An 18,284-nucleotide genomic window follows, 5' to 3' on the forward strand; every position below is an offset into this window, starting at 1 on the left:
ACCGAACCACAGCGCTCAGCACGGCCCGGCCCTGCGGGGGGGGGGCCCGCATCAGCATAGCCCCGCCCCCTTCGTGAAGCCCCGCCCCTTCCCTGTAACCACGCCCACCCCGCATCACCACGCCCCCTTCCCCAAAGCCCCGCCCAATTCCCTGGCCACGCCCCTCCATAAGCCCCGCCCCATTCCCCTGCTCCATGCCCCGCCCCTTCCTGAAGCCCCACCCCTTTCTCATGTAACCACGCCCACTCCCCCGCCCCTTCCCCGAAGCCCCGCCCCTCCCTCACACCCTGCCCCAAAGCCCCGCCCCTTCCCTGTAACCCCGCCCCTCACCAAAGCCCCGCCCACCCCAAACCCCGCCCCTCTCCTTTAGCCCCGCCCCACTCCATTCCTCACGCCCCCCCCGGGTCCCTCCCGGCCCCGCCCCCGGCCCCGCCCACCTTGGGGTGGTACCCGGGGAAGAGCTTCCGGGTGACGGGGGGCAGGAAGCGGCGCAGGGCCCCCAGCCAGGCCGGCTCCAGCCCCAGCGGGCCCAGGGCCACGGCCTCGGCCCCCGCCTGTGCCACGCCCATCAGGGACACGCCCCCTCACCAGGGGACACGCCCCCTGCCCCGCCCCAGGCCACGCCCCCACTTGAAGCCCCCCTGCCCCGCCCCCACCCCGGGGCCACGCCCCCGTCCCGCCCAGGCCACGCCCCCCCACCCGGGGCCACGCCCCCTCACCCAGGGACACGCCCCCAGCTGGGAACTCGCCCCGCCCACCCCAGGCCACGCCCCCCCCCCGTGTCCATCTCGGTGTCACCAGCCCCGGGGCCACCAAACCCCACCCGGGGGCCACCAAACCCCACCTTGGGGCCACCAAACCCCACCCGGGGGCCACCAAACCCCACCTTGGGGCCACCAAACCCCACCCGGGGGGGCCACCATCTCATCTACCCCCAGGGCCACCACCTCCTCCAGCCTGGGGCCATCAACTCTGACCTTGGGGCCACCAAACCCCACTCTGGGGCCACCAAACCCCACCCGGGGGCCACCAAACCCCACCTTGGGGCCACCAAACCCTACCCGGGGGCCACCATCTCATCTACCCCCAGGCCCACCACCTCCTCCAGCCTGTGGCCACCAAACCCCACCTTGGGGCCACCAACCCTCACTATGAAGCCACCAACCCCCCCCCCCCCCACCCCGTGGCCACCAACCCCCCCCCCCACCGTGGCCACCACGGCCTCCTGGCCCCTCACCTCGTGGTGGTCCTGGCTCCAGCGCCCGTAGTGCTCCACCTCGTCCAGCAGCTCCTCACAGAGCTGCTCCGAGAAGAGCGGGAACTGGTAGACGTCGGGGCAGGGCTGGGGGGGGGGGGGGACACAACAGGGGGTGGGGGACCCCAAAACCTCCAGGGGACCCCCAGAACCTCCAGGACACCCCAAAACCTCCAGGAGACCCCCAGAACCTCCAGGGGACCCTCAGAACCTCCAGGTGACCCCAGAACATCCAGGAGACCTCAGAACCTCCAGGAGACCCCCAAAACCTCCAGGAGACCCCAAAACCTCCAGGAGACCTCCAGAACCTCCAGGGGACCCTCAGAACCTCCAGGAGACCCCAAAACCTCTAGGAGACCCCCAGAACCTCCAGGGGACCCTCAGAACCTCCAGGAGACCCCAAAACCTCTAGGAGACCCCCAGAACCTCCAGGAGACCCCCAGAACTTCCAGGAGACCCCAACTGCTCCCCCTACCCACCCAAGGTGATGTGGCCTTGGGGGGGGGTCCCTTCCTTGAGGCAGGAGGTCTCCAAGAGGTGCCCAAAGGCTACTCCAGGGTCTGGGGGGGTCCCCAAGGTCCATCCCTGTCACTGGGGGGGTCCCCAAGGTCCATCCCTACGTCTGGGGGTCCCCCCTGGGGTCCTCAAAGTCTTCTCCAGGGACTGGAGGCATCTTAGGAGGCTTCCAATGTCCATCTCTACATCTGGGGGGGGGTGTCCTCAAACCCGTTGTTGGGTCTGGGGGGGTCCCCAAGGTCCATCCCTGTCACTGGGGGGGTCCCCAAGGTCCATCCCTACGTCTGGGGGTCCCCAAAGTCTTCTCCAAGGTCTGGAGGCATCTTAGGAGACCTCCAATGTCCATCTCTACGTCTGGGGGGGTCCCCAAGGTCCCTCCCTGGGTTTGGGGGGTCCCCGAGGTCCCTCCCTGTCACTGGGGGGTCCCCGAGGTCCCTCCCGGGGTTTGGGGGGGGGTGTCCCCCCGTACCTCCTCGTAGAGGTTCTCCTCGAAGATGCGGCTGTAGTTCTCGTGGAGGTACTTCTCCTCCCAGTCCTGCGGGGAGATGGGACTGGGGTTACTGGGGGGCACTGGGAGGTTACTGGGAGTTACTGGGGGGCACTGGGAGGTTACTGGGAGTTACTGGGGGGTACTGGGTGGTTATTGGGTGTTACTGGGGGGTACTGGTGGGCTACTGGGTAGCACTGGGAGGGCTGGCGGGGGTTACTGGGGGTTACTGGAGGGTACTGGGGGGCACTGGGAGTTACTGGGAGTTACTTGGGAGTGCTGGGGGGGCACTGGGTGGTTACTGGGGGTTACTGGGGGATACTGGGGGGCACTGGGAGTGCTGGCAGGGGTTACTGGGGGGGACTGATGGGCTACTGGGAGTTACTGGGTGGCACTGGGAGTGCCCAGGGGGGCTACTGGGAGTGCTGGGGGGGGCATTGGGGGTACTGGGAGGCACTGGGAGTTACTGGGTGGCACTGGGAGTGCCCAGGGGGGCTACTGGGAGTGCTGGGGGGGGCATTGGGGGTACTGGGAGGCACTGGGAGTTACTGGGGGACACTGGGTGGTTACTGGGTGTTACTGGGGGGCACTGGGCTGTTACTGGGGGGCACTGGGAGTGCCCAGGGGGGTTTACTGGTGTTACTGGTGTTACCCGGGGGTTACTGGGCAGCTGCAGCAGGTCGGGGTGGGGGGGGTTACTGGGGGGTTACTGGTGTTACTGGGAGTTACCCGGGGGTTACTGGGCAGCTGCAGCAGGTCGGGGTGGGGGGTTACTGGTGTTACTGGGAGTTACTGGGAGTTACCTGGGGGTTACCCGGGGGTTACTGGGCAGCTGCACCAGGTCAGGGTGGGGGGGTTACTGGGGTTACTGGTGTTACTGGGGGGTTACTGGGGGATTACTGGTGTTACTGGGAGTTACCCGGGGGTTACTGAGCAGCTGCAGCAGGTCGGGGTGGGGGGTTACTGGTGTTACTGGTGTTACTGGGAGTTACCTGGGGGTTACTGGGCAGCTGCAGCAGGTCGGGGTGGGGGGTTACTGGTGTTACTGGGAGTTACCCGGGGGTTACTGGGCAGCTGCAGCAGGTCGGGGTTACTGGGGTTACTGGTGTTACTGGTGTTACTGGGAGTTACCCGGGGGTTACTGGGCAGCTGCAGCAGGTCGGGGTGGGGGTTACTGGGGTTACTGGTGTTACTGGTGTTACTGGTGTTACTGGGAGTTACCCGGGGGTTACTGGGCAGCTGCAGCAGGTCGGGGTGGGGGGTTACTGGTGTTACTGGGAGTTACTGGGAGTTACCCGGGGGTTACTGGGCAGCTGCAGCAGGTCGGGGTGGGGGGTTACTGGTGTTACTGGGGGGTTACTGGGAGTTACTGGTGTTACTGGGAGTTACCCGGGGGTTACTGGGCAGCTGCAGCAGGTCGGGGGGGGGGGGTTACTGGGGGGTTACTGGTGTTACTGGGAGTTACCCGGGGGTTACTGGGCAGCTGCAGCAGGTCGGGGTGGGGGGTTACTGGTGTTACTGGGGGGTTACTGGGAGTTACTGGTGTTACTGGGAGTTACCCGGGGGTTACTGGGCAGCTGCAGCAGGTCGGGGTTACTGGGGTTACTGGTGTTACTGGTGTTACTGGGAGTTACCCGGGGGTTACTGGGCAGCTGCAGCAGGTCGGGGTGGGGGGTTACTTGTGTTACTGGGAGTTACTGGGAGTTACCCGGGGGTTACTGGGCAGCTGCAGCAGGTCGGGGTGGGGGGTTACTGGTGTTACTGGGGGGTTACTGGGGTTACTGGGGGGTTACTGGTGTTACTGGGAGTTACCCGGGGGTTACTGGGCAGCTGCAGCAGGTCGGGGTGGGGGGTTACTGGTGTTACTGGTGTTACTGGTGTTACTGGGAGTTACCCGGGGGTTACTGGGCAGCTGCAGCAGGTCGGGGTGGGGGGTTACTGGTGTTACTGGGGGGTTACTGGGGTTACTGGGGGTTACTGGTGTTACTGGGAGTTACCCGGGGGTTACTGGGCAGGTGCAGCAGGTCGGGGTGGGGGGTTACTGGTGTTACTGGGAGTTACCCGGGGGTTACTGGGGTTACTGGGGGTTACTGGTGTTACTGGGAGTTACCCGGGGGTTACTGGGCAGCTGCAGCAGGTCGGGGTGGGGGGTTACTGGTGTTACTGGGAGTTACCCGGGGGTTACTGGGGTTACTGGGGGTTACTGGGAGTTACTGGGAGTTACCCGGGGGTTACTGGGCAGCTGCAGCAGGTCGGGGTGCCGCCGGGTGCTGTTGTAGCCGCTGGTGACCAGGAGGTGCCCGAATTCCTCCCGGTTCGTCACGTGCAGGAACAGCCCCTGGGGGGGGGGAGGGGCAGCTGGGACCCCTCCCCCCCCCCCTCCCCCCCCTCCATGGGCAGCCCCTCCCCCCCCCCAAAGTGACCCCCCCCCCCCTTGTGATTCCACTCCCCCTCCCCCTCGATGGGGTCTGCCCCCTCCCCCCCCCCAAGATCACCCCTCCCCCCCCCCAACACCCCCTCCCCCAATGGGGATCCCCTCCCCCCATGGAAACCCCTCCCCCCCCCCCAAGACACCACCCCCCACATTGTGATCTCCCCCTCCCCCCATGCAAATCCCCTCCCCCACCCCGAGCACCCCTCCCCCATAGTGACCCCCCCACCCCGGGGTTCCCCTCCCCCAAATGTCACCCCTCCCCCCAATGACCCCTCCCCCCCAGGGATCCCCTCCCCCCAATGACCCCCCCCACTACGCCCCCCCAGAGCCCCCCCTCCCCCAAATCCCCCTCCCCCATTGGAACAACCCCCCCCCCCGAGCCCTCCCCCCCCCAATCCCCCTCCCCCATGGCGAACACCCCCCCAGGACGCCCCTCCCCCCCCCCGGTGTGGTTTTGATTGACAAGGGGGCGGGGCCTACCCTCTCGCGGGCGTGGCGGCAGAACGCCATGTCGGGGTCGGTGTCGGGGCGGGTGAACACGGGCCCCTCCCCCAGCTGTCCGCGCAGCGCGGCCCCGCCCACCAGGTAGGCGTGGCTCAGGTACGGCACGTTCCACACCCCCCTGGCCCCGCCCACCCGGCGTCAGGGAGGGGGTGGGGACACGCCCCGCCCCTCCCCCGCGAGCCCCGCCCACCAGCGGCGATAGGATGCGGCCCCCACCCCGGGGGGGCGGGGCCTCGGCATAAGTCCCGCCTCTGTGGGAGGAGCTGGCAGAGGGCTGGGCGGGGCTTAGAGGGGGCGGGGCTTAGAGGGGGCGGGGTTGGCACAGGGATGACTCCAGGGATGGGGTTACAGGGGGGCGGGGCTTCCGGGGGGGGCGTGGCTTTGGGGGGGCGTGGCTCTGGGAAGCTGGCCTGTCATGGGGTGTGGCTCCCTGGGTGTGGCCTATCAGGTGCAGAGCCCTGGGGGGGGCGTGGCTCCGGGTGAGGGGCTCCCGGGGGCGTGGCTCCAAAGGGGGCGTGGCTCCAAAGGGGGCGTGGCTTCTGGGAGAGTGGCTCCCCAAGTGGGCGTGGCTCCCAAGGGGGGGTGGCTCCCAATGGGTGTGGCTTTCCGGAGGGGGTGTGGCTCAAAGGGGGCGTGGCTTCTGGGAGAGTGGCTCCCAAGGGGGCGTGGCTTCAGAGGCGTGGCTCCCAAGGGGCGTGGCTCCCAAGGGGCGTGGCTCGGAGGGGGCGTGGCTCGGAGGGGGCGTGTCGGGGCGGCACCCACCGTCGCTTGCCCTGGACGATGTCGACGTAGTCCTGCGCCCGGGCGTAGAAGCCCTCGGGGCTGAGGGCGCCCCAGAAGTTGGACCAGAGCTGCCCCGGGCGGGAGAGCAGCGGGGCCAGCACCCGCCTGCGGAGGGGTCACGGGGGGGGTCAGGGGTCACGGGGGGGGTCAGGGGTCATAGGAGTCATGGAGGGGCAGGGGTTCTGGGGTGGTTGGGGGAGGGGGGGCAGGGGTCCCAGGGGTCATGGAGGGTCAGGTGTCACAGGAGGTCAGGGATCACGGGGGGGGTCAGGGGTCATGGAGGTCAGGGTAACAAGGGGTCACAGGTCATGGGGTCGGGGTCACAGGTCAGGGGTCACTGGGGGTCAGGGGTCATGGAAGTCATGGATCACAGAGGGTCAGGGGTTGGGCTCATGGGTCACAAGGGGGTTGGAGGTCAGGGGTCAGAGAGATCAGGGGTCAGAGTAGGTATGGGGTCATGGGTGTCAGGGGTCATGGGGTCCGAGGTTGGGAGGGTCAGGGATCACGGGGAGGGGTTGGGGGATTGGGGGGGGGTGGGGGATCAGGGAGGTCAGGGGTCAGTGGGAGTCAGGGTCCGGGGGTGGTCAGGGGTCAGTGGGGGTCGCGGGGGGGGGGGGGCACCCACCGGTTCTGGCGCAGGAGGGCGCGCAGGGCCCCGGGGTGGGTGAGGGCCACGTCCCCGTCCAGGCTCAGGTAGTGCTGGCACTGGGGGTCCCGCCGGCACAGCGCCCTGCCGCACCCGCACCCATGGCCACCGGCACACCGGGGACACCGGGGACACCCCCCCCCCCCCGACAGCCCCCCCCATGGCCCTGCAGCCCCCCCACGTCCCCCCCCATGACCCCACATCCCCCCATAGATGCCCACATCCCCCCTGTCCCCCCATATGTGCCCATGTCCCCCCCCACACTCCCCCCCCATGCCCCCCCGTACATGCCCATGTCCCCCCCATGTCCCCCCCATGTCCCCCCCGTACCCCCTGTACCCCATGTCCCCCCCCATGTCCCCCCATGTCCCCCCCCCCGTACATGCCCATGTCCCCCCCTGTCCCCCCCCGTACATGCCCATGTCCCCCCCATGTCCCCCCCCCGTCCCCCCCGTACATGCCCATGTCCCCCCCATGTCCCCCCATGTCCCCCCCCGTACATGCCCATGTCCCCCCCCATGTCCCCCCATGTCCCCCCCTGTCCCCCCCCGTACATGCCCATGTCCCCCCCCATGTCCCCCCCCATGTCCCCCCCCGTCCCCCCCCCCGTACATGCCCATGTCCCCCCCATGTCCCCCCCCGTCCCCCCCCCGTACATGCCCATGTCCCCCCCCATGTCCCCCCCCGCCCCCCCCCCCGTACATGCCCATGTCCCGCGCCGCCCCCGCCCCCAGCGCCTCCTCGGGCCCCACGAGTCTGGCAGAGGCGAAGCGCCGGCGCAGGCGAGGCCAAATGGCCGCGATGTGGGGCTCGTGGTGCACCTCCTGCGGGGCACCCGCGTCAGGGCACCCACGGCCAGGGGCACCCATGGGGGGCACCCACGGCCAGGGGAACCCACATCAGGGCACCCACGGGGGCACCCACGGCCAGGGGCACCCATGGGGGCACCCGCGTCAGGGCACCCACGGGGTCACCCATGGCCAGGGGCACCCACAGCCAGGAGCACCCACGTGAGGGCACCCATGACCAGGGGCACCCATGGGGGCACCCACAGCCAGGGGCACCCACAGCCAGGGACACCCACATCAGGGCACCCATGGGGGTCACCCACGGCCAGGGGCACCCACAGCCAGGAGCACCCATAGCTGGGGCACCCATTGGGGCACCCGCGTCAGGGCACCCATAGGGGCACCCACAGCCAGGGACACCCACGTGAGGGCACCCATGACCAGGGGCACCCATGGGGGCACCCACAGCCCGGGACACCCCCATCAGGGCACCCATGGGGGCACCCATGGCCAGGGGCACCCACAGCCAGGAGCACCCATAGCTGGGGCACCCATGGGGGCACCCACAGCCAGGGGCACCCACAGCCAGGGGCACCCATGGGGGGGGGGGGGGGGGCACCCTGAGGTCAGGAGCACCCATGGTGGGGGGGCACCCAGGGCAGGTGGGGGGGGGTTGGGGGGGTCCTGGGGGGGGTTTGGGGGGTCCCAGGGGGAGTTGGAGGGTCCTGGGGGAAGGGGGGGGGTTGGGGTCCCCTGAGGGGTTGGAAGGTTCTGGGGGGTGGGTTTGGGGGTCCCAGGGGGGTTTGGGGGTCCCAGGGGTGGGTTTGGGGTCCCTGGGGGATTTGGGGGGGTCCCTGGGGGAGTTTGGGGGTCCCAGGGGGGTGTGGGGGTCCTGGGGGGGGTTTGGGGGTCCCTGGGGAGTTTGGGGGTCCCAGGAAGGTTTGGGGTCCCTGGGGGATTGGGGTCCCTGGGGGAGTTGGGGGTCCCTGGGGGATTTGGGGTCCCTGGGGAGTTTGGGGGTCCCAGGGGTGGGTTTGGGGGTCCCTGGGGAGTTTGGGGGTCCCAGGAAGGTTTGGGGTCCCTGGGGGATTTGGGGGGGTCCCTGGGGGAGTTTGGGGGTCCCAGGGGGATTTGGGGGTCCTGGGGTGGGTTTGGGGGTCCCAGGGGGATTTGGGGGTCCCTGAGGGATTTGGGGGTCCCGGGGGGGTTCGGGGGTGCCCCCCACTCACGCTGTTGTGCAGGAAGAGGCGCAGGCGGGTGGGGGGGTAGCGCCAGTGCAGGAGGCGCTGGAGGAACTGGGGCAGGAAGGGGGTGGGCTGCTCCACGAAGACCCCCAGCAGCACCCACGGCAGCTCCTCCTCCTGGGGGGGGCGGGGGGGCAGCGTGGGGCACCCCACGGCACCGGGGAAGGGGGGGGGGGGCACCCCACAACCCACAGCACCCCGTGGGGTGACGCACAGCCCCCCCCCCCCCCCCATACTGCGAGGTCATCGAGGGCTCCCCAGATCCTCAGGACCCCCCCAGGCACCCCCCACCCCCCCCCCCCCCGTACCAGGACCCTCTCAAGGGGCCGCAGGTCAAGGTCACAGCCCCTGGGACCCCCCCAGCCCCTCCCCCCTACTGAGACACCCCCCCCCCCAGACCACCACAGGTCAAGGTCACAGCCCAGGGGACCCCTTGACCTCCCATGACCCCCCCCCCCCCCAGAACCCTTCTAGAACCCCCCTGGACCCCCCCCCAGACCCCTCCCCCAATTACCACAGGTCAAGGTCACAGCCCCTGGGACCCCCCCAGCCCCCCCCCCGTACCGGGACGCCCTCGAGGGGCCGCAGGTCAAGGTCACAGTCGCCGCAGCCGCCCTCGTAGCTCCACCCGGCCGGGATGTAGTTGCCCAGGTAGTTCAGCTGCAGCTGGGGGGGGGGGGGGGGCTGCGTCAGAAATTGGGGGACCCCCCCCCCACACCAGGGACCCCCCCCCACTGGGGACCCCCCCCCACCCTACCGGAGGGGTCCCTCAACCCCCCCCTTGCACCCCAAAACTCCCCCTGCACCCCAACTCCCCCTGCACCTGAACCCCCTCCCTGCACCCCCAAATCCCCCCCAGGGACCCCCCCAAACTCCCCAGCCCCCCCCCCCCAAGTGCCCCCCGATACCACACAGGGCAGGGACAATGTTGGGGTACCCCCCCCCCCCCCAACTCTTCCTGGGGGGACCCTGGACCCCCCCATCACCCTCAGCAGGGGGTCAGGGGGCTCCCAGGGATTTGGGGGGTCCCCCAGGGGTTTGGGGGGGGTGTTGGGGGTCTGGGGAGGCCCAGAGAGGTTTTGGGGGGTCCCATGGGGTTTTGGGGGTCCCCCTGTCCCTTGGTGGGGCCGTTCCCATGGATGACAGGCAGGGAGCGGGGGGTACTGGGAGCCCTGGGGGGGGGGGGCAGAGGGGTTTTGGGGGTCCTAGGGGGGTTTTGGGGTTCCTGTGGGGTTTTGGGGTGTCCCGGGGGGTTTTGGGGACCCCCCCCCCCCCGTACCTTGGTGGGGCCGTTCCCGTGGATGACGACGGGCAGCGTGTCATAAGCCACGTTCCGCGCCCGCACGCGCCCCGGCTCGAACTTGAGGACCACCTCATCTGGAGGGGGGGGGGGTTTGGGGGTGTCAAAGGAGGGGGGGGGGCGTGGTTTGGGGGGACCCCCCCGTACCCCAAACCCCCCCCCGGCTCCCCAACACCCCAATATCTCCCCCCCCCCCCACCGATGGCGCCGTTGAGGTTCTGGAAGATGCGGGAGTGATGGTCCAGCGCCAGCCCCAGCTCCTCCTGGGGGGGGGAAAAGGGGGTTCAGGGGGGGTCCCCCAGATTTTGGGGGGGCTGGGGAGAGCCTGGAGAAGGGGGGAAGGGATTCTCAGGGGGCACTGGGAGGTTTGGGGGGGGGCAAGAGGGTTTTTGGGGGATCTGGGAAGGTTCTGGAGGGGGTGGACACCACCCCCAAAGTGGGGGGGGTGGGGGTGGATTTGGGGGGACTCAGAGGGTTTTGGGGGTCCTGGAAAGGGTTGGGGGGATTTGGGGGGGGTCCCTGGGGGTTTTGGGGGGGCTCAGGGGGGTTTGGAGGGTCCCTGGGCATTTTGGGGTCCCTGGGGGGTTTTGGGGGGGGCTTAGGGAGGTTTGGGGGTCTTGAGTGGATTTGGGGGGGGTCCCTGGGGGGGCTCAGGGAGGTTTGGGGGGTCCCTGGGGGTTTTGGGGGGGCTCAGGAGGGTTTGGGGGGTCCCAGGGGGATTTGGGGGGGGGAGTCCCTGGGGGTTTTGGGGTCCCTGGGGGGTTTTGGGGGTTCCAGGGGGATTTGGTGGGGGCTTAGGGAGGTTTGGGGGTCTTGAGTGGATTTGGGGGGGGTCCCTGGGGGTTTTGGGGGGGCTCAGGAGGGTTTGGGGGGTCCCGGGGGGATTTAGGGGTGGTCTCCGGGGGTTTTGGGGGTCCCTGGGGGGGTTTGGAGGTTCCCTGGGGTTTTTGGGGAGGGGGCTCAGAGAGGTTTGAGGGTCCCTGGGGGATTTGAGGGGGGGGGTGGGGTCCTGGGGGGTTTTGGGGGTTCCGGGGGGTTTTGGGGGTCCCCGGGGGGTTTTGGGGTCCCACCCTGAGCCCCGGGTGCAGGTAGAGGCGGGTGTAGAAGAGCTGGTCGTCGTCGTCGTCGCGGAAGCGCCACCGCTCCACCAGGCGCCACACGGTCGGGGCGAAGCCGATGAATCCTGGGGGGGGGGGGGGGGATGGGACAGGACACCCCAAAAATGGCATCTCCCCTCCCCCCCCCCATCAGGGGAACCCCTAAACCTTCCCCTCCCCCCCGGGCCACCCTGCCTCCCCCCCAGCACCCTCAGGCCCCCCCCCCCAGGGTCCCCCCAAACCCCTCGCTATCCCGGTGCCCCCCAAACTCCTCCCTCCCCTCCTGGGGCCCCCCCAATCCCCCCTCAAACCCCCCAAGATCCCCTGGGACCCCCAAACCCCTTCACACCCCCCAAGGCCCCCCCAAACCCCCCAAGACCCCCCCAGAGGTCCTCCATGCACCCCCAGATGCCCCCCAACCCCCCCCATGCACCCCCACCCCCCCCCAAGACCCCCCCCAAATCCACCCCCCAGCCCCCCCCAAAGCCCTGCAATTCCCCCCAGGGACCCCCCCAAACCCCCCCACGTACCCCAATCCCCCCCCAGCCACCCCCAACCCCCCCCAGATGCCCTCAAACCCCCACCAGGGTCCCCCCACACCCCCAACCCCCCCCCCCACCAGCCCCCCCAAACCCCCACAACCCCTCCCAGGGCCCCCCAAACCCCCCCAGACACCCCCAAACCCCCCCACCAGCCCCCCCAAACCTCTGGAAACCCCCTCAGGGCCCCCCCAAACCCCTGCAATCCCCCCCCAGGGCCCCCCCCACCCCCCCCAGGAGCCCCCCCAAACCCCCACAACGCCCCCCAAGGCCCCCCCCAAACCCCCCAAATCCCCCCCACCGGCCCCCCCCAAACCCCCAGACCCCCCTCAGGGCCCCCCCCAAACGCACCCCCAGAGTTGAGGTAGGGTTTCCCCCCCGGCGCGGGGGGGTACGCGGGCGCCAGCCCCTCCTGGGGCCAGCAAAAAGCTTCGGCCGAGAACAGCACCCGCGCCCCCGCCCCCCAAAACTTGGCCAGCAGCTCCCGGGGGCCCCCCGCAAACACCACGTCATAGCTGGGGGGGGGGGGGGGGGAGACACGACACAAATGACATGCCGGTGACATCATCATGTCCTGAGCCCCCCCCCCCCCATGTCCCCACACGTTCCCCCCTGCACCCCAAAATCTGTGTGTCCCCCATGTTCCCCTGCCCCCCCCGTGTGTCCCCCCCCCAAGTCCCAGGGTCCCCCCACACCCTCCTCGTCTCTGTACCCCCCCGTGTCCCCCCCCCAGGGTCCCCCCATCCCCATGCCCCCCCCCATGTCCCCCCGTGTCCCCCAATCTTCCCCCCCCCGCCCCCCCACGTCCCCCCCTCCCTGTCCGTCCCCCCCGTGTCCCCCCCCATGTCCCCCCCGTGTCTCTCCTTGCATGACCCCCCCTGTCCCCCCATCCCTCCTCCCGTGCCCCCCTGTCCCTCCTGTGTCCCCCCACGTCCCCCCGCATCTGTGTCCCCCCCATGTCCCCCAATGCCCCCCCATGTCTGTGCCCCCCCCATGTCCGTGTCCCCCGTGTCCCCCCCTTGCCTGTGTCCCCCCCATGTGTCCCCTGTGTCCCCCCCGTGTCCCCCATCCCTCCTGTGCCCCCCCATGTCCCCCCGTCTCCCACCCTGTGTCCCCCCATGTCCCCCCCATGTCCCCCCCGTGTCCCCCCCCCGTGTCCCCCCCCCGTGTCCCCACCTGTCCACGAAAAGCACCACCAGGTCCTGCCGTTCCCGCAGCCCGGCCATGGCGGCCTTCAGCCACCGAACCTTCTGTCCCCCCCCCACCGTGTGCGCCACGTCCCCCCCCCGCCAGGCCTGGCCCAGCCCCAGCGTCTGGGGACACGGGGGGGGGACACGGGGGGGGGATGGGGGGAGACACAGGCACAAGGGGGGGACGACAGACACGGGGGGGGACACGGGGGGGACAGACACGGGGGGGGAGACGGGGGGGGAGACAGGCACAAGGGGGGGGACAACACGGACACGGGGGGGGACACGGGGGGGACACGGGGGGGACAGACACGGGGTGGGGGGGGACACGGCCACGTCACGACACAGGGCCCCCCCCCAGGGAGACAGGAGCAGCCATGGGGGGGGGGCGGGGAGGGGACACAGAGGCCCCCCCTGCCCCCCCCCTCCTCCCCAGGACCCCCCCTTTGGGGGCCCCCCAACATTTGGGTGCCTGCCCCCACCCTTGGGTGCTCCCCCCCCTCCCAGTTTGCCCCTCCCCCATGGCTGTCCCCCCACCCTTCGTTCCTCCCTGCCCTCCATGGGTGCCCCCCCACCCATGGGTGCCCCCCCCAACCTTCGGGTGCCCCCCCCACCTTCACTCCCCCCCCCCATGGGTGCCCCCCCCACCTTTGGGTGCTCCCCCTCCTTGATTCCCCCCCCACGGGTGCTCCCCCCACCTTTGCCCCCCCATGGGTGCCCCCCCCCCATGGGTGCCCGCCCCCACCATGGGTGCCCCCCCACCCTTGGGTGCCCCCCTCGCCTTCACTCCCCCCCCCATGGGTGCCCCCCCCAACCTTTGGGTGCCCCCCCTCCTTGATTCCCCCCCCCATGGGTGCTCCCCCCACCTTTGCCCCCCCATGGGTGCCCCCCCCACCCATGGGTGCCCCCCCCACCTGCACGGAGTAGTTGAAGCGCCGTGCGGAGCGCAGGAACCGCTCGTAACCCTCCGTCCCCTCCGTCGCCACCGTCAGCACCAGCAGCTGCTCTGAGGAAGGTGGGGGGGTTGTGTGACCTCTGACCTCTCCCCGTGACCTCTGACCTCTCCCTGTGACCCCTGAGCTCTCCCCGTGACCCCTGACCCCCACCACAGTAACCCCTGACCCCCCCATGACCCCGATCCCTGGGGGCCCTGATGACCCCTGACCCCCATCGTTCCCTCCGTGACCCCGACCCCTCCTATCGACCCCTGACCCTCTCCCTCCCCCCAGCTGAACCCCTGACCCCTGCTGACCCCTGACCCCTCCCAGCTGACCTCTGACCCTGAGCCCCACCCTGACTCCCCCCTTCAAGTGACCCCTGACCCCCGGTGACCCTGAGCCCTCCACTCTCCCCACGACCCCTGACCCCCCTGCTGATGCCTGAACCGCCCATGACCCCTGACCCTCCCATGACCCCGACCTCTTCCTATGACCTCTGACCCCCCCCAGTGATGCCCAAACCCCTATTATGATCTGGTGACGGCTGACCCCCCAATGACCCCTGACCCCCTCCATGATCCCTGACCTCTCCCCGGTGACCCCTGACCCCCAGTGCCCTCTGACCCCCCACATGACCCCTGGCCTATCCCTAGTGACCCCGCCCCCCCACTGATGCCTGACCCGCCCCTCATGACCCCTGACCCCCCCATGACCCCATACCCCCCGGTGACCCCCAACCCCCCCAATTCCCCCCCCAGTGACCCCTGACCTCCCCGGTGCCCTCTGACCCCCGTGACCCCGCCCACCCCCCCCTTTTTCCCCGTTCCTACCGGGCCCGGGGGGGCTCAGGGTGGCGGCGGGCAGCAGCAGCCCCAGCGCGGGCAGCAGGACGGGCAGCAGGACGGGCAGCGGGACGGGCAGCGGGACGGGCAGCGGGACGGGCAGCGGGGCCATGGCGGGCAGCGGGGCCGGGGCGAGGGGCGGGGCCAGGCAGAGGGGCGGGGCCTCTCGCGCGCGCGCCGCGCCGCTTTACCAATCCGCGCTCTCCGCCCCGCCCACCCACCCTGCCCGCCGACCAATCCGCGCCGGCTGGGCGGGGCCGAGGAACGCGCTGCCACGTTGCCAGGAGGGAGGGGAAAAGGGAGGGGGAGGCGGGGTCTGGAGGGGAAGGGGCGGGGCTTGAGGTCGCCGCTACCAACATGGCGGCGGCGGAGGGGAGGGCGGGAGAGGCGGCGCCGCACGCAAGATGGCGGCGACCAAGTGAGGGCGGAAGCGGCGCCGTGTCAGGGCGGAAGCGGCGCCGTGTCAGGGCGGATGTAGCGCCGTGTTAGGGCGGAAGTGGCGCCGTGTCAGGGAGGAAATGGCGCCGCGTCAGGGCGGAAGTAGCGTCACATCACGGCGGAAATGGCGTCCCAACGGGGCGGAAGTGGCGTCACTCATCACTATGGGGGAGAAGAAAGCATCAGGTACCGGTTGCCCCGGGGTCTGGGGGGTGCCCGGGGCGGGAGCGGGGGGGGCCGGAAGGCTCCGGGTGGGTCCCGGAGGCCCGGGGTGAGGCCTGGAGGCCCGAGGGGGGTCCCGGAGCCCCAGTGACGGCCCCGGGCCGTAGGGCGGGTACCGGAGGCTGCTCAACGCCGGGTCCTGGACCGAGCGACCCGGCAGCGGCGGCTGAACCGGCAGCTGGAGGCGTTGGAGAACGATAATTTCGGGGATGACCCGCAGGCCGGGCTGCCCCGGCCCGGGAAACGGCTGCCCCACTTCGCCGATACCGCCGAGACCGGTACGGGGAGAGGGGAACCGGGGGGTTTGGGGGGGCTGCGAGGGGGGGGTGGGGTGGGGGATGAAGGGGTCCGGGGGGGGCTCGGGGGGCTCCAGGTGATGGGGGGTGGGGGGAACAGGGGGGTTTGGGGGGGGCTCTGGGGGAGGGGAGGGATGGGGGAACCAGGGGAGGAGGGGAACTGGGGGTTGGGGGAGGGCTCGGGGGATTTGGGGGGCTCGGGGGAGGGGGAACCGGGGAGTTTGGGGGGGGCTGTGAGGGATGGAGGGGGTCAGGGGGACCGGGGAGGAGGAGGTCGAGGAATTTGGGGGATGAGGGGGTCTGGGGGGGCTTGGGGGGTTTGGGGGGCTCCAGGTGATGGGGGGTGGGGGGAACGGGGGAGTCTGGGGGGGCTCCAGCAGATGGGGGGGACATGGGACTGGAGAGTTTGGGGGAACTGGGGGATGAGGGGATCCAGGGGGGGTCGGGGGATTTGGGGGGCTCCAGGTGATGGGGGGGCTCGGGGGAACTGGAGGATTTGGGGGAGCTCTGGTACGTGGGGGGAGTTGGGGGACAGAGGGGAACTGGGGGGGCATAGGGGGCTACAGGGGAGCAGGGGGGGTGCTCTCCCCCTCCCCCACCCCCCAGCACCCTGATTGCGGCGGGGGCGGGGTGGGGGCAGGGAAGAAGAAGAAGAAGACGCGGGGGGATCACTTCAAGCTCCGCTTCCGCAAGAACTTCCAGGCGCTGCTGGAGGAGCAGGTGGGGCTGGGGGGGGGACCCCGAAGATTTGGGGGGGCTCTGGGGGGGGTGGGACTTCAGGGGGGCTCAGGGAGGGGCAAGGTTTGGGGGGCGGTAAGGCTTGGGGGGGAGCAGTTAGGGTGTATTGAGGGGTGATTCCAGTTTTTGGGGGATGCTTAAGGAGCGCATGGCGGTTTTGTGGGGGGGTCACTGTGCTCCATGACACGGTTTTGGGGGGGTTCTGGGGTGGCCCAGATGGCATTTGTGGGGTCCTGGGGTGGTTTTGGGGTGCCAGGAGCCCCTCTGGGTGTGGTTCTGGGGGTATTTGGGGCACCCGGGGTGGTTCAGTGGTGCCTGAGGATCCTCCTGTAGGTTTTGGGGGGCCCTGGGGAGATTTAGGGGTGTCAGCAGATCCCTCTGGGGGGTGTGGGGGGGTCATTGGTGTGATTCAGCCCAGCTAGCTGATCCCCGGGGGGGGATTTTGGCTCAGTTTTGGGGTGTTGTGTGGTCTCAGTGGGGTTTTTTGGGGGGTTCTGGGGCTATTTGGGGCACCCGGGGTGGGTTTAGGGCTGCTGGAGAATTGGGGGGGGTGTTGGGGGGTCTGGGGGGTGTTTGGGGCAGTCTTGAGTTCAGTTTTGGGGTAATTTTGGGGGGTTTTTATGTTCCCAGGGTGCCTCGGTGCCGTTGTACGATCCCCACAGCGTCAGGGTGGCTTTTGGGGTGCTGCCAGCACCCCGAACTGACCCCTCGTCCCCCTCCTGCCCCCCTCCTCCCCCTTTTTCAGAACCTGAGTGCGGCCGAGGGCCCCAACTACGTCTCGGCGTGCGCCGCCCCTTCCCGTCTGCCCCAGCGCCATTTCTGCGCCGTCTGCGGTTTTCCCTCCGCCTACACCTGCGTTACCTGCGGCGCCCGGTACTGCTCCAGCCGCTGCCTCGGCACCCACCAGGACACCCGGTACGGGGACGGGGGGGCACCCGGGATGGGGGATGTGGGAACACCAGGACACCTGGTGCGGGGATGGGGACACCAAATTACCCGGTACAGGGGTGGGGGACACCCAGGCTGGGGACAGGGGACACTTAGGATGGGGGGACACACAGGACAGGGACACCAAGACACCCAGTACGGGGACGGGGGGCACCTGGGATGGGAAGGGGGGACGTTGAGACACCGGGACACCCAGGATGGGGACAGGGGGACATCGGGATGCAAGGGTACCTGGTACAGGGACGGGGGGCACCCGGGATGGTGGGGACACCAGGACACCTGGTGTGGGGACAGCTGGGATGGGGACAAGGACACCTGGGATGAGGTGGGGACACGGGGACACCAGGATGCCCTGGTACAGGGATGGGGACACCTGGGATGGGGATGGGGTGACGTGGGGGACACCAGGACACTTGGTTTTGGGTGTGGGGGGGCCACCCAGCATAGGGACAGGGGACATGGGGACACCAGGACACCTGGTATGGGGTGGGGGGGACACCCAGTATAACAACGGGGGACAGCGGGGATGGGGACGCACCGGAGCAGCTCCAGCCGCTGCCTGGGGACACCCCAGGGGACACAGGGCCCCCCCCGACCCATCTTCCCGCCCCCCCGGCAGGTGCCTGAAGTGGACGGTGTGACGGGGACGCCGCTGTCACCCGTGGGGACAATAAAGGAACCTGGGTGTCACACCCCCCCCCCACCTCGCTGCTCGTTTGTCCCGCGGGGCTGGGAACAAGATGGCCGCCCATGCGCCACCCCTTTAAGAGCCACGCCCTGGGTGTGACAACAAGATGGCCGACTCCGAGAGCCACTTTTTCGAGCGAAAATCTTGTTTTTCTACAGAAAACCCTCCCCGAGGGCGGGCAGAAGCCGAGGTGGCGCCGCCCCTTTAAGATACATTTGTGGGTTTTGATTGGTGGGGTTTTTTTTTGGTCTACAGACAAATATTCCTGAGTTTGAGCACAAGATGGCCGACAGCGGCCGCGCCTTTAAGAAGGGGGGGGAGGGATGGACGGACGGGACCGAAAAGGGGAGAAATGAACCTAAAAAAATAAAAGTGCGCTGTCCCTTTAAGA

General features: G+C 69.6%; 2 protein-coding genes across 2 annotated transcripts; one reads left to right on the top strand and one right to left on the bottom strand.

Moving 5' to 3' along the window:
• Window position 1: 1 nt before the first annotated feature.
• LOC129197891 (multifunctional procollagen lysine hydroxylase and glycosyltransferase LH3-like) lies at window positions 2-14,719 on the bottom strand (the record flags this gene model as incomplete). The annotated part of the gene is made up of 18 exons (XM_054806694.1): window positions 14,552-14,719; window positions 13,698-13,789; window positions 12,770-12,906; window positions 11,945-12,108; window positions 11,028-11,140; window positions 10,157-10,220; window positions 9,937-10,034; window positions 9,222-9,323; window positions 8,643-8,774; window positions 7,328-7,449; window positions 6,605-6,709; window positions 5,959-6,084; window positions 5,173-5,314; window positions 4,483-4,596; window positions 2,241-2,306; window positions 1,238-1,342; window positions 438-554; window positions 2-31 (listed from the first exon to the last, which is right to left on the bottom strand). Coding segments are annotated over exons 1-18 (1,953 nt in total), but the record flags the coding sequence as incomplete, so codon positions are not given.
• Window positions 14,720-15,066: 347 nt separating this feature from the next.
• Window positions 15,067-18,225, top strand: LOC129197938 (zinc finger HIT domain-containing protein 1-like). The gene is made up of 5 exons (XM_054806774.1): window positions 15,067-15,187; window positions 15,331-15,501; window positions 16,160-16,239; window positions 17,003-17,172; window positions 17,825-18,225. Exons 1-5 carry the CDS (start codon window positions 15,082-15,084, stop codon window positions 17,844-17,846), a joined length of 549 nt encoding a protein of 182 aa, XP_054662749.1. The 5' UTR covers window positions 15,067-15,081; the 3' UTR covers window positions 17,847-18,225.
• The last annotated feature ends 59 nt before the right edge of the window (window positions 18,226-18,284 follow it).

The sequence above is a fragment of the Grus americana genome, chromosome 30 (assembly GCF_028858705.1).
Source record: "Grus americana isolate bGruAme1 chromosome 30, bGruAme1.mat, whole genome shotgun sequence".
Lineage (NCBI taxonomy): Eukaryota > Metazoa > Chordata > Aves > Gruiformes > Gruidae > Grus > Grus americana.